Source organism: Macaca thibetana, chromosome 9 (assembly GCF_024542745.1).
Source record: "Macaca thibetana thibetana isolate TM-01 chromosome 9, ASM2454274v1, whole genome shotgun sequence".
NCBI lineage: Eukaryota > Metazoa > Chordata > Mammalia > Primates > Cercopithecidae > Macaca > Macaca thibetana.
The window spans coordinates 53,360,853-53,375,997 of NC_065586.1; the positions used below are offsets into that span (position 1 = coordinate 53,360,853).

General features: G+C 48.0%; 1 protein-coding gene across 3 annotated transcripts in view; it reads right to left on the reverse strand.

The window, feature by feature from the left end:
• The window catches only part of TSPAN14 (tetraspanin 14), a 65,470-nt gene that overhangs the window by 39,230 nt on the left and 11,095 nt on the right, over positions 1-15,145 (reverse strand). Inside the window, exon 1 of one of the 3 annotated variants that reach the window (XM_050803522.1) lies at positions 7,902-8,412. The exons of 1 other annotated variant lie outside the window; for it this stretch is intronic. In XM_050803522.1, the coding sequence (XP_050659479.1) occupies positions 7,902-7,941 (40 nt within the window). In that variant the 5' untranslated portion in view covers positions 7,942-8,412. Of the gene's footprint in view, positions 1-7,901; positions 8,413-15,145 lie in introns of those variants that run through there. One more of the 3 variants, XM_050803520.1, reaches the window with a different exon arrangement.

A 15,145-nucleotide genomic window follows, 5' to 3' on the forward strand; every position in this document is an offset into this window, starting at 1 on the left:
TTAGCCGGCTGGGCACAGTGGCTCATTCCTGTAATCCCAGCACTTTGGGAGGCCGAGGCAGGCAAATCACGAGGTCAGGTGAAACCCCATCTCTACTAAAAATACAAAAAATTAGCCGGGCATGGTGGCGGGTGCCTGTAGTCCCAGTTACTCGGGAGACTGAGGCAGGAGAATGACGTGAACCCAAGAGGCGGAGTTTGCAGTGAGTCAATATCGTGCCACTGCACTCCAGCTTGGGCGACAGAGCGAGACTCCGTGTCAAAAAAAAAAAGCCAGGCGTGGTGGCCCATGCCTGTAATCCCAGCTAATTGGGAGGCTGAGGCAGGAGAATCGCTTGAACCCGGGAGACGGAGGTTGCGGTGAGCCGAGATCGCACCATTTTGTATTATTCCCCAACTTTTCAGTTTTAGCACTCCACTTTCTACCTTGGAAGAGGAGGACTTAACCATTTACTCCCCACAAATCCCTCTCCCTGCAAGCTACCCCTCACGCTTGTCCTTTCCAATCTCTCCACTGATTAAACTGCAGTGCTGGCTGGAGTAATTTTCATAGCTGACCTTATTATGACCATGTGAGCTATCAGAGTGAGCAAGATAACACATGATTTCATTTCTTCTCCCATACAACTTCTTGTTTTGCTTAATTTTCTATGAATTTATCAATTTTTAACTGAAATTTTGATATCAGTTGTCTAAATCTACTCTTAGTGAGTTTTTTCACATCTGATGTTTTATTCGTATTTCTTCTTCAAAAAGAAATCCTCCTGGGGCCTTCGGAGGTCCTTCCATCTGGACCAATGCACAGAATTCCCTTTACATCTTTTGGGATACACCCTAAAGAAGATCCGGTCTTTGTTCATCTTCATGGAGAAATCCTTCAATGTGAAAGGCAAGTTTTTCACATCCAGTATGTCTGAAACATTTTTATTCTACCTTCCTTTTTTTTTTTTTGAGACAGAGTCTCACTCCTTCACCCTGGCTAGAGTGCCCTGGCGCAACCTCAGCTCACTGCAACCTCTGCCTTCTGGGTTCCAGAGATTCTCCTGCCTCAGCCTCTGGAGTAGCTGGGATACAGGCATGCACCCAGTTAATTTTTACATTCTTAATGGAGACAGGGTTTTGCCACGGTGGCCAGGCTGGTCTCGAACTCTCCTAATCTCAAGTGATCCGCCTGCCTAGGCCTCCCAAAGTGCTGGGATTACAGGATCCCTTCACTCTTGAATGAGTTTGGCTGTGTGCAGAGTTCTAGGCTGGGGATCAATTTCATTGAGCATGATGAAGGCATCACTCCCCTACCTCCTATATTCAGATGTATCGAGAAGCCCAAAACCACTCAGATTTCTGATCTCTGTACTTGACCTGTTTCTTTCTCTGTGTAACTTGTGTATCACCCCTTTCTCCCGAGCATATTGACGTTTGAGGGTACTAGTTTGGTCTGCCTTCCTCTACTTGGCTCAACATTCCATAGGCCCCTCCATAGAGAAGCTAATAACCTATTTCAGGCAATATTTTCCTCAATGATTTTGCCACCTGCATTCTTCTGTTTTCCCTTTCGGTTAGCTCCCATCAATTGATGTGGGAAGCCTGGCTGATGCTTTAATTTTCTTACCTTTTCTGCGTTATTTATTATTCACCTCCTCATTTGTTTGCTCTATTTTCTGAAAGACTCCCTGAACTTTATTTTCTAATAATACTACTGATATTTTTGCTCTGCCCTTATTTTTTTTTAATTTTCAGATAACTTTGTTTTCTAATTGTTCCTTTTTATTGTATCCTGTTCTTATTTCATGGATATAATAATTTTTTTCAAAATGTTCTTTTCTCCAAACAGACTTCCTTTCAAATTGCTTTTTTTCATTTCTTTTGCTTTCCTTCATTAGGCACTTTCTTTAGCCATCTAGTAATCCCTGGCAGTCCTCATGATTAAGAGTGAATGACTCAGGAACTAGCTAGAAGCTCTGAGTCCCTGGGCAGCTAAGTTTCTGTCTAGGATGATCTGGTTGGGTCATTTGCTGGGAAATCCTTGCTGTGAGCATCATTTGTATTGTTTTCCCATCTTAGGCTGGTTAGATTCCACAGTGAGGACCCTTTTCATCTCTAAGGGCCTGGCTGTCAATGTTCTAGAAGCTAAAAGGGGTCAGAAGACTAGAGAATGGAAGTGGTCTCTATATTAACTCCCAAGAATACCTGGAGGCTCCTAGGCCCTTGGTTTTTCCTTCTGCAGAAATGTGCAACATGCAGCTAAAGTCGGAGAGGCCAACACCCAGCATCATGGTGGAAGGAAAGGGATCGAAGGATATAACTGCATCAGCTGCTTTCAAACTATTCTTGTACTCAGCAACCTCTGATGCCCACGTTCCCCTCCCCCCACCAAAAAGTCTCATGCCTTCCACTCCTACATTATAAACCGAATCATTCATGTACTCTTTGCTTGCAAAATTTTTCTTGCTGTTGTTTTATTTCTCATTCTCCCTGTCCTCATGCATTGATTTCTTTTTTACAACTCCCTTTATCTTATGTGGGGTTTTAGGAGAAAGCAAAATCAGATGTGTCTACTCAGACCATTATTTTTTACCCAGAAGACCTCTAGGAAGATTTCAAAGTATTTTTAATTGCCACCTTTTTATTCAGCAAAGTGAAAAAATCAGGAAGTAAAGTCTATTATTACACAAAAGAAAGGGCAAAAGAGACTTGGCACATGTAATTAAGGTTACTAATCAACTGATCTTAACATAGGGGGATCATCTGAGCAATCCAATGTAATTACATGAGCCCTTAAAAGCACAGCTTCCTCCCAGCTGAGGGCAGAAGAGGAAGGCAGAGAAGCAGCAGCAGGATTTGATGCACTGTTGCTGGATCTGAGTAGAGGGGCCACATGCAAGGACCAGTGAGGGGCTCTAAAGGCTAAGAGTAGCCCTGGCTGATAGTCAGCAAGGACTCAGTCCTACTGTAGCGAGAAACTGCACTCTGCTGAAAACCTGAATGAGCCTGGAAGTGAATCCTTCCTAGAGCCTCCAGAGAGGAGCACAGCCCTGCCAACAATTTGATTTGGGCTTTGTGAGACCCTAAGGAGGGAATAAGTTGAGCTATGCTGGGCCTGGGCCTCTGACCTACAGAAATTGTGAGATTTAATACAGGCAGCCTTCTGCAACCACAGTTCTGTATCCATGGATTCAGCTAACTGGGAATGAAAAATATTTGGGGGGAAAAAAAAAGATACAAGTAAAAAATACAGTAAAACCGCCTGCAATCCCAGCACTTTGGGAGGCCGAAGCAGGTGGATCACGGGGTCAGGAGATCGAGACTATCCTGGCTAACATGGTGAAACCCCGTCTCTACTAAAAGCACAAAAAATTAGCCAGGTGTGGTGGCAGGGGCCTGTAGTCCCAGCTACTCGGGAGGCTGAGGCAGGAGAATGGCGTGAATCTGGGAGGCGGAGCTTGCAGTGAGCCGGTATCACGCCACTGCACTATAGCCCGGGCGATAGAGTGAGACTCCGTCTCAAAAAAAAAAAAAAAAATACAGTAAACAACTATTTCCATAGCATTTACTTTTGTTTTTGAGACAGGGTCTTGCTCTGTCACCTAGGCTCGAGTGCAATGGTGCAAACTTGGCTCACTGCAGCCTAGACCTCCCAGGCTCAAGCAATCCTGCCTCAGCCCCTCAAGCAGCTAGGACTATAGGAGTGTGTTACCATGCCCAGCTGATTTTTAAATTTTTTGAAGAGACAGGGTCTCACTATATTGCCCAGGCTGGACTCGAACCCCTGGGCTCAAGCAATCCGCCTGTCTCAGCCTCCCAACATGCTTGTATTATAAGCGTGAGCCCCCGCACCCAGCCAGCTTTCACACTGTATTAGATATTTTTAAGTAATCTGGAGATGGTTTAAAGTTTAGGAAAGAATATGTGAAGGTTATATGCAAATACTACACCATTTCATATTAAGGACTTGAGCATCTATGGATTTTGGCATCGTGGAGGAGGTGTGTCCTGGAATCAAACACCCTTGGACAATGGAGTGATGACTGTATAAAACGAATGGGGAGGTCGGGCACCATGGCTCACGCCTGTAATCCCAGCACTTTGGGAGGCCGAGGCAGGTCAATCACAAGGTCAGGAGTCCCAGACCAGCCTGGCCAAGATGGTGAAACCCTGTCTCTACTGAAAATACAAAAATTAGCCGGGTGTGGTGGCAGGCGCCTGTAATCTCAGCTACTTGGGAGGCTAAGGCAGAGAACTGCTTGAACCTAGGAGGCAGAAGTTGCAGTGAGCTGAGATCGCGCCACTGCACTCCAGCCTGGGCGACAGAGCGAGACACTGTCTCAACAACAACAACAAAAAGGATGGGGAGGCCGGGCACAGTGGCTCACACCTGTAATCCCAGCACTTTGGGAGGCCGAGACGGGCAGATCACGAGGTCAGGAGATCGAGACCATCCTGGCTAACATGATGAAACCCCATCTCTACTAAAAACACAAAAACATAATTAGCCGGGCGTGGTGGCGGGTGCCTGTAGTCCCAGCTACTCGGGAGGCTGAGGCAGGAGAATGGCGTGAACCCGGGAGGCGGAGTTTGCAGTGAGCCAAGATCTCGCCACTAAACTCCAGCCTGGGGGACAGAGCAAGACTCTGTCTCAAAAAAAAAAAAAAAAAAAAAAAAGGATGGGGAAAGGGGGCAGAAAAAGAACATCAACTCAGAACAGAGTGGACCTTTAACTTAAAACTTTTTGTCTCTTTTTAGAGACAGGGTCTTTAATTCCCAGCTTCACATGGTCCTCCTACCTCAGCCTCCCAAGTAGCTGGGACCACAGGTGTGTACCACCATACCAAGTTAATTTTTAATTTTTTTTTTTAGAAATAGTGTTTCACTATGTTGCCCAGGCTAGTCTCAAACCCCTGGCTCAAGAGATCCTCCCTCTGCAGTCTCCCCCAAAGTGCTGGGATTATAAGCATGAGCCATCACGCTCAGCCCAAAACTTTTAGATTTACAGAAAAGCTCATTATCTCTCCTATTGCCAGATTAGCTCTATCAAACATCACTGCAACACAACAACTCCCTCAAGAACCAGCTGTTTAATCTTGGATCCAGATTAAACTCCGGCCAGTGCTTGGCAGCCCCACACCCAAAGGAGTCAGGCCCCTGGCTCCTCCCACAGGGACCTTCAGAGGGGGAGGATGGCTGCCTGCATCCCTCCAACAGGGTCTCCTTCTACCTCCAGTTCTTTGGCATCCCCTGATTCCACCTTGCCCTCTTTGGATGATGCCCATTTCAGGAGCTTGCTGGAAATGTGGAATCTCAATTCCCTTCAATCTGCATTTCACTAAGATCCTGAATAAGATGAAAATTTGAGAAGCTCTGAGACAACAGGCTCATTTTTTATATATAAATAAAAGGTCATGAGGGAGGAAGAGGGGAGAGAAGCCCCAAGGGAAGGAAGCCAGATGACACGACAGTGGAGAAAAGTGAACTGAGTGTTGGGAAGGCCAGGCCCAAACCATGTGGCCTGACCCTGCACAGAGGCACTGCGAGCTCCCCAGGCTTCCCTAGAGTGACGTCCCTGGAGTGTCTGCCCCTCCTATGGGATAATTACATGCCTCACAACCCTCCAACACTACTCTGCTGACGGTTCCAGAGATCTGCATCTTTCCACACAAGCACGAGGCACAAATACCAGACAGAGCATGGACCAAGGGGCCCCACCTGGAATCCCTAAGCCTTCACCCACCCAGACACTCAGGAGCTTTCCTAAACCCCTCTCGCTCTAATACCTCCCCTCCCCTCCCCTCCCCTCCTCTCCCCTCCCGTCCCCTCCTGAGGGCACAGGTCAGTTCCTCATGACCTCACAGGGAGGGTCTGAAGGTCTCTTACCCAGCTCTCTACTTCTAACCCGACCCCTCTTCTGGCCCCTCTTTTTCCTAAGGACCCAACTGACAATGACAACACCCGCCACCCATATCCTCAGCTACACCCCATGCCGCCAAATTATCCTTGCTATCTCCTTCCCTCTCATTCTCTGAAGCCAATCCTTCAACACCACCTGGCCTTTGAGGCTCCCAGAACTGGCCTCTGACCTGATCACAGGCCCATCCCAGGGAAGGGCAGCCACATCCCCCAAGGAAAGTGGAGTTCCTGTTGCACCTCCAGTAGCACCTGGGGCCTGGACATTCCTACCATCTAAGAAGGGGGTCTCTAGAGCCCGCTAGGTGCTGGGGAACATTCACAGGCCAAAGGAACAGGCAGGCCCAGGGAGAGAAGCCTAGGAGGAGGCAGGCGAATATGAAAGGGAGTGTGCCCCAGTAGGAGAGAGAATCACTAAGGCAGGCCAGGGCAGGCTGCTCAGCTGCCCACAAGAATCTCACCCTCTGAGGGTGGAAGGAGGGGCTCGGCTCCCTCTGACTCACCCCTTAGAGCCAGAACTGTCCATGTACATCCCTGATCCATTCCCTCATTAACCCAAACACCACACCCAGGGGCCACCAGAAACACTGTAAAATTAGACACCGTGGCATGTGAACCTATGGATTATATCAAAAGAGAAAAAAAAAGTAATTTAAAAAAAAAAAACCACCATGGTGGCAGCAACCACTCACTGGGGTGAAGAAGTGTGATTCTTTACTGTGGGAAGTCACTACACAGCTGCACGATGTCAAGGGGGCTGGATCCCCTACTTTATCACAGGGTAACAAACACTACCCTGGCACAGTGTGGGGAAGGTGGGCCCCCGGCTTCCAAGGTCATCAAGCCCTTGACCGCCAGCTCTGGACAGCCTCCACGCGGAGGCACAGGAGAGGCTGGGCCCCAGCCCTGAGCTCCACTAGGCTCTCCAATGGGCCTGAGGGTCTCAGTGCCTGGCATCCTGTAAAAACCCTGATATTAGCGACTGAAGCACTATGAATTTCCACCACCAAAAACCCACAACCCAAAACCTGCTGAGTTTCAGGACACCGAGGGGCCTCCTCATTAACCTGGTGAGAGGAGGCCTCTGTCTACCTCAGTGCTGTCATCAGGAAAGCAGCAGAGTGGGTGGATGTGGGTCAGGGGAGGCCTCAGCAGGAAAAGCACTGGGCCTGGAATGGAGGTCACCTAGTCCAGTGACTTCCAAGCTTACTATTTTTATTATTTTTTAAGCTACAGGAGGCTTTGTTCAAAGAAACTCTGACCCAGAAACCCAACATAGAGGCAGGCAGAGCAGGACACTTTTATCTTCAGGTGGCTGGGGAAAGGGAGACTTCACAAGGTGCACACTAAAAACCATGGGCCTAGTGCGGCTGATGCCACGCTCCACAGGACAGCAGAAAGGCTCAAGGAGCTGCCTCCAGAATCTTATGGCGACTAGTTCAACAGAACTGTAATAGGCCTGGAAATGCATGTTTTGAAGAGCTGTCATTCACAGCAGCTTGAAAAAGCCCCCACTGGCCAAATCTGGAACAATCTGAGTGGCAAAATAAACAATAATAACAATGGATTTTAACTCATTGAATAAAATAAGAATTCATGAGCCCATTCTAATACACACAGAGAGATAAACAAACAGGAGAGAAGGAAAAGTTCTGTGTAGCACAATGATACATAGCTACAGCAGTTCCGTATAGTTAAATGATAAATGTAGGAGGAATCATGGAATTAAATCATCGCATTCGACACCCATGACAGAAACAACCGACTGTGCCAAGAATCTGCAATGGGTCCTAAAACCAGTGATGAGTTTGATGTGAAATAGCATACTGTATTTGCATAGTCTCAAAGTATCTCCCCACAGGACACTCACAAAAGAACAAAACAGTAAGCTAGAGGAGAGAAACCCAGCAGACGTCACCATAAGCAAGTGATCGTTGTTAGTATCACCGGTAATGACTCAGACCCACATCATGTGCCTCCCAAGGGGATGTACCCAGGACTCACCATTTCTGCAGTATTCCTGACAAAACTGCAAATCTTGCATCTAACCATGAGGAAACAACAAACAAACTTAAATTAAGGGAGATTCTACAAAATAACTGGCATCAAGTAACTCAAACACAGAGTTTGTGGTCCTTCTTTAAAAAAAAAAAGCAAACAAAACATTCAGGCCTTGGGCCCCATTGGAGATTTTCACTTTTACGTTTTTGAGACAGGGTTTCACTCTGTGACCCAGGCTGGAGTGCAGTGGCACCGTCACGGCTCACTGCAGCCTTGACCTCCTGGGTTCAAGTGATCTTCCCGCTTTAGTGCACACCTGCAGTTCCAGCTACATAGGGAGATGGGGTCTCCCTATGTTGCCCAGGCTGGTCTCAAACTCCTGCTTAAGCCATCCTACTGCCTCAGGCTCTCAAAGTGCTGGGACCACAGGCATGAGCAACCACGCCCAGCACCCATTAGAGATTTTCAGAATGATTCATCAGGCAGCTCATTCAACTGCACCAGCAGCCTCAGGGCAACACCTGCCCACCCATGTGAGGCAGGGCCTGGTCACCCACACTTGCCACCCACCCCACCCCCACTTCTCAAATGGCTAGGCAAAAGGAGGCCTGGCACCTTGGCTTCCAAGTTGATGTCCCAACCTACTTCCCTCTGCCATTGAAGGTGAAGCTGCCCACTCACGGGAGGATGCTAGGCCAAGGCAGGCTTGGTGCACACGCCCTATACCCTGATCATCATGACAGGCCTGTTTCTGAAAATCTAAGTCCACAAGAAATGTCTATACACAGCATCCTTTTACACGCCCCTGGTAAGAGCACATCAGAGCCTCTTCCTCACCCAGTTGCAAACAAATGTGGAGAGTCTGGGCTCAATCTACACTAGTATTCCCAACATGAACAAGAACCCACGCCAAGGTGCTGTGCCTCCAGACTTCAGGAGGACTGGGCTGTGCCCTGTGGCCTCCCGAGATCAGCAAGGTTGAAGCAACCCACCCAGCAATCCATCAGTGCACAGGCTCGCTTGCCAAGCCCATGGGGTAAAAAGGCTTTTGCTGTGGGAGACAAGCACCTGAAGACTTGTTTCTACATGTTCAGGGCACTGCTGCATGCAAGACACCCAGAATGAGGCCGTGGAGACCAACTCCAACTCAGAGTGGGACCTGTGCCTGACTCAGGGGACTCAGAACATGACCCCCTTCACTAAATGTAGTCAAATAGGTGCTGGAGGGCAGAGAGGAGGAGGTGGTGGTGGTGGTGGTGGTGGCAAGCTGGTCAGGAAATGCTCCCTAGAGCAGCTGTTTTAAATGTGTACTAGATGAGGGCAGCACATACAGAAGCTCCCCAGTTTGGGATCGAGAGCTGTGCCTGAAGATAGGGAGGAACACACTACAACCCAACCTGGCAGCAGGCAACTCTGTCACCCCAAGACTGCCCCTCCAATGAAGATGATTAACAGAGCCTTCAGTGTATCCCCAGCTCCAGGCTGGGACCTGCATGATGATACCAAGACAAAACCAGCATGGTCATCCTTGCAGGGCTGACACCGTCGGGGAGGGAGCCACTCCTGAACACCACATTTTCCAAGTGATGAGTGGCCTGTTCCTGGTAAGAAATAAACTTTGCTCCAATAACTGGGTCTTTAAAGGCTGGCTGTTACAGGAGCTGTTCCAGTAGGCTGCAGGGATTTGACCTACATGCCTAATGTAGATTTGAAGTGTTCTCTTTGCACAGGTCACAAAGACACTACATAAGAGAGTTTAGAATTATATTTGCTCCTCATTCTCTGTTTCCATGCCTGAAAGGCATAAAAATTATGGCTATAAGATGCTTAAAAATCTTTGTACACAAAATTGCACAGTCAGCTAGAATATACTGTCGGTCTTCCATATATCCACAGATTCAAGTAACCAGGATCAAAAATATTCAGGAAAGGCTGGGCACAGCGGTTCACACCTGTAATCCCAACACTTTGGGAGGCCGAGGGGAGTGGATCACCTGAGGTCAGAAGTTCAACACAACCTGACCAATATGGTGAAACCCCGTCTCTAATTAAAACAGAAAAATTAGCTGGGCCTGGTGGCGCACGCCTATAGTCTCAGCTACTCAGGAAGCTGAGACAAGAGAATTGCTTGAATCTGGAAGGTGGAGGTTGCAGTGAGCTGAGAATGCGCCACTGCTCACCAGCCTGGGCAACAGAGCAAGACTCTGTCTCAAAAAGAAAAGAAAAAAAAAGTACAAATGCTTTAAATTATATAATACTTATATTGCATTTACATTGTATGAGTTATTATAAGTAATCTAGAGATGATTTAAAGTATATGGGAGGAAGTACATAGGTTATATGCAAATACTACTAAGTGCGGGGGCTAAAACCAATCTCCCTTGGAGACAGGACACCAAGGGACAACCATACTGTGTTTTAAGACAAAAACCCCACCTCAAAGGATGGCAAGCTGGAAAACTTCTGAGTCTAGGATGGGACACTTTCCAGCCCACCCCAGGCCTGCCTCCCCCAGCCCGGGGGAAAAAGATTTACAGAGCTAAAACAAAACAAACAAACAAAAATCCTTTCCAAAGAAGCCATGAAAAGTGAAGCCCAGTGGGGAAAAATAAAACTAAGTGTGCCTTGCGAATGTCAAAAGAGAGGAGGAAGCAGGGGCAGAATTTTTTAAACTGCAAATCAATGGTGAGAAACTACTGGAAAAGGCTGAGAGGAAATCAAGAGTCAGGAGAAAGCAGATCATCCCCTAAAACAGAGCTAGAAAGGCAGGGGGCCCCTTGGGTAGCTGAGCAGGAGAGTCAGGGTCTCATTCCCAGGGACGCAAGCTCTTCCCCACAAAGCCCCAACCTTCGCCAGAATGCAGGGGTTGTGCAGGCAGTACAGTGAAATCAGGACAGCCACCTCAAACTGTTTTCTGCTGCAAAACTACTATAAAATACAAATTTACAGTCCCTCTTCTGGACTATTTATTTATCTTCAACATACACCAAAACATCTTTAAAGAAAATGCTTTGTGTTTCTTCCAAAAGCAAACAACATTTACGACCTGATTCTGATCCTGTTCTCCAGCTGGAACAGGGCGGGGCGAGTGGCACCAGATGGCCAGGGAGGCTTAGGGCTGCCCTTTCACCCAGGAGGGCTCCAGTTATCCCCCACCCCCACCCCCATGCCCCAAAGATAACCTCGACAGCAGGGCTGTGGGCCAAGGGGGCTTTCTCGATCTAGCTCCATTCCCAAGACATCGCCAGCACCGAGGAATAACTGCTGTACACTGCACACCCAGAGGGGAAGGACTGCAGAGCCGGGGCTGGTGAACCTGTTTAAAGTCGGCAACTTTCAGGAAAGCAAGCGGGTGAAGACTGCAAAACCACGAAACAGACTAACAAAGCAAAGGCGCAAGCATGACAGTGCGGCTGGCTGAGGCTATGCTTCTCAAACATGAAAGTGCATTCAGGCCAGGCACGGTGGCTTGGGCCTGCAATCCCAGCATTTTGGCGGATTGCTTGAATCCAGGAGGTCAAGGTTGTAGCAAGCCTTAATTGTACCACTGAGTGCAGAGTCAGACCCTATCTCACAAAAAATAAAAAATAAAAATTTTAAAAGAGCATTCGAATCACTTGGGTCACTTTGTTAACAATGCAAATTCTGATTCAGCCGATCTGGGTGGAGGCCCCCAAGGTTCTACAGTGCAGTAAGCTCCCAGGTGATGCCCATCCTGCCTATCAGCAGGTCTGTAGATGGCACTTTGAATAGTAAGGATGTAACACTGACACACAGAAGGAAAACAACCATTCAAGCACGTCATGGGAAGAAAGCCACCCATCTTTATTGTGCTTGATTTGCGAGGATGCAATCAGCTTCCCTGGAGAAATGCTTTAATTTTGGGATTTGTTCGGGATTTTGGTGCATCCCACTGGATTCTCACAGATTATTTTTATTCCCATTTCTCAGCTGTAAAAGCTACTCTAACCAAATGATAGAGACCTGCCTCTTCCAAGACTACCGCCCTCCTGTGTCGTGCCCAGCAGACACACAGCCTACAGCAGTAGTGACACAGGCTGTACCCTGAAGACAATGGGAGGAAGTCAGACGGGCAGCAGGCACAGGGGGGCCTGGCACACACTGCTGGTTAGGGCTGGCGGGCCCAGAAGATGGAGGCTGGGCCAGGAAAGGCAGATAAAGGGCCAGAAACACAGCCTGAAAGGTTACCAGGAAAAGAACATTTTGTCTCCTAGAACCTATTAACAAAATAGAGGCAAAATTTAAACCGAGTCTCCACCCTCAAAGAGGCATGGGGATATTGTTTTCGTTTTTACTTTTAACAAGTTTGTTTTTACATTTAAGAGCTTGGCCTCACTTTGGCAAGAGGCAAAATTAAAAGCTTTACTTCCCTCTCCCTGGATTCCACTTCACAAGAGAGGGGCTACACTAATAAACAAAAGTAATGTGCCATTTCCAAGAAAAGCCAAGGCAAGGTCCAAGGTAAGACTACTTATCAGTGAGCTCCAGGGGCCACACTCAGCACCTGAGAACTGGGAGTGTGTGTTTGGGCTCCGGGTGGATCGGTTTCCACTTGAAAACTACGGGCATCTTTTGAGGTGATCATCACCACCGCTCGAAACGCCCAGGAAAAGAGGGGCCCTTTGTTAATTCCATCTGATGACATTTTCTTCCAAAGGATCCTGAGTTGGCAAGAGAGATTCCAGGTCGTGACCAACCATTTTGGAGTTAGAGTCACAGAACTCCAAGGGTTACAGCTAAAATTTTCCCGAAGTTCCTCTAAGCAACACTTCCATTTTCCAGTCAGAATCTGCACCCCAGGAAGTGACCCGCCGAGGTCATCCAGGAAGCCAAAATTCAAACCCCAGCTTCTACATTCATGTGTTTTTCCCAGAAAGAACACTGAGCTGCCTTGATCGTGACTTTCCCAGTCTTGTTTGGGTCCAACAACCTGTAAACTAAAAATAAAATTCTAAGCCCCATAACCAACTAAACAAACCCTCTTGGCCACGAGGACCCCAGAGAAACCTGAAAAACAGCTCTTGGCCACGACGAGAAGGGAGGCTGGAAAGGCCTCATTACATACCTCCTCCATTTCGGGATTTAGACACAACAACTGACCATCATTAATATTAAAACAGAGATCATTAAGACTAAGAAACAAGACTCTTCGTGACAATAAGATATCGAAATATAAAGAGGATCGAAGGCCATGACAGACAAGGGTTAAGTCACTCACCCCACTGCTGTAACCCAGTGTATTGGTTAATGGACTTCCTTATCTTACCAGTCCTTTCTGCTGACTCTAAATTTTTGGACAAAGCTTTACTCCTTTAACTAATTGCAAACTAAAGAATCTCTGAACGCACCTATGACCTGTAAGCCCGTTTCACGATATCCCACCTTTCTGGGCTTAACCAATGCATATCTTCCATGTACTGACTTATGCCTTTGCCTGTAACTTTTGCCTCCTTAAAATGTGTAAAACAAAACTGTAATCCGACAGCCTCAGGCACCCTTTCCCTGGACCTCTTGAGACTACAGTGCTTTTCCCGGGCCACAGACACTCACTGGATTGGAATAAACCTCTTTAAAATATTTTAGAGACTTTGGTTTTTCTGTTAACATACCCCACCCCCCCGCACCCCCCTCCCCCGGCAAAGTGGCATCTGTGTTTCAATGGCTTTCAAGGTGAGCACCAGCTCTTTTTGCTTTGAGTCCTGTAGGTGCTACAACATTTGCTAAAATAAGGGCTGGGTGCTGTGACTCACACCTATAATCCTAGCACTTTGGGAGTCTGAGGTGGACAGCTTGAACCCAGATGACGAGTTCGAGAACAGCCAAGGCAACATAGCAAGAGCTTGTCTCTATGAAAATTTTTAAAAAATTAGTTGCGCATGGTGGTACGTGCCTGTGGTCTCAGCTACTGGGAAAGCTGAGGCAGGAAGATCACTTAGGCCTGGGAGGCCGGGGCTACACTAAACCATACTCATGCCACTGCATTCCAGCCTGGGCAACAGAGCAAGATTCCATGTCAAAAAATAAAATAAAATGAGGACACTCCAAGGTGCAACCCTATCTGGGGCTGAGGCTTCCTTCCTGATTTGTAAGACTTGGCTGATAAGAGAATCAAATAAGACAGCCAGGATGGGTTTTGAAAGGGTAAGATAAAACGCTAAACACATGAAAACTAGTGGGAGTTATGAGTTCTATACAAAACAACTCTATTTCAAAGGCAGGTGCCTTACAGATTCTGGCTGTGGTTTAGAAAGGAGACAGTATGGGTTGGGGCGGGCACACCTCAGATAGAGAAGTCAGACAGTGGGTGAGAGTGGCCTTCACCCCGCCTGCAACCCCACACAGAGCTAAAATTGCACCCTCAGAGAGAATGCTCATTTTGCCCACCAAAAAGTGGTTGGGGAGAGAAAGGAGAGATTCAGATATGAAGGAGCAGGGGACAGTTCCCCTCAGTTAGAGAAAAGTCCTCACAACCACAGAGACCAAAATAAAAAATATTCTCAACCAATCCTGCCTCTGTTTTCAACAAGGACCAGGAGATTAAGAACGAGCATCCTTTGTGCCTCGGAGTGGCTTTTTCTGCCGAAGACCTGGAGGCTAACTCGCTCTCTCTTTAGTGTGCACCCTCGGTGGCCCAAAACAGGTGAGACTTCTCTCTGTTCCCACTGTAGGTGTCACTATCTTTGTGATCCAGTAAGAGGGGAGACTGTGCTTCTCTCAGCATGGCTGGGAGACAGGGGTACAGCCAGAGGAATTAGGGGTGCAGTCACGGGGCTGCCATGCCTTTGGCTCAGTGGGCAGATTCATGTCACAAGGGTTTCCACTCCGCCGGCACTGTGTGCTGGCTGCCTGCTGCCCGCTGCCAGCCTGAGATTCAAGAGCCCGGAGATGGCAGAACAAAGGAAAATGGCTGTGGCTCCTGCAGCGGGGGTGGCTGCAGGCTGAGCTGCCAGCACACAGGCTTTTCAGCAGCTGAGTGCTCGCGTGAGAACAGGGGACACTGCGCTGAGCACTGAGGCACAAAGAAAGTAGGGGGCCTGGGAGACTAACAGCAACCCAGGCACGTGCCTGGCCCCCACCCAAAGGCACAGCTGGGCCAGGAAGACTGGGCAGAACTCACTCCCCAAAGCAGTGGGCAGGTGGCCGACAAGCCTGGCACCGGCCACTCCTGCTCCTTGCCCAGCTGCTCAGAACTCTTACCTAGAGGTGTTCCAGGCAAGCACAGGGAC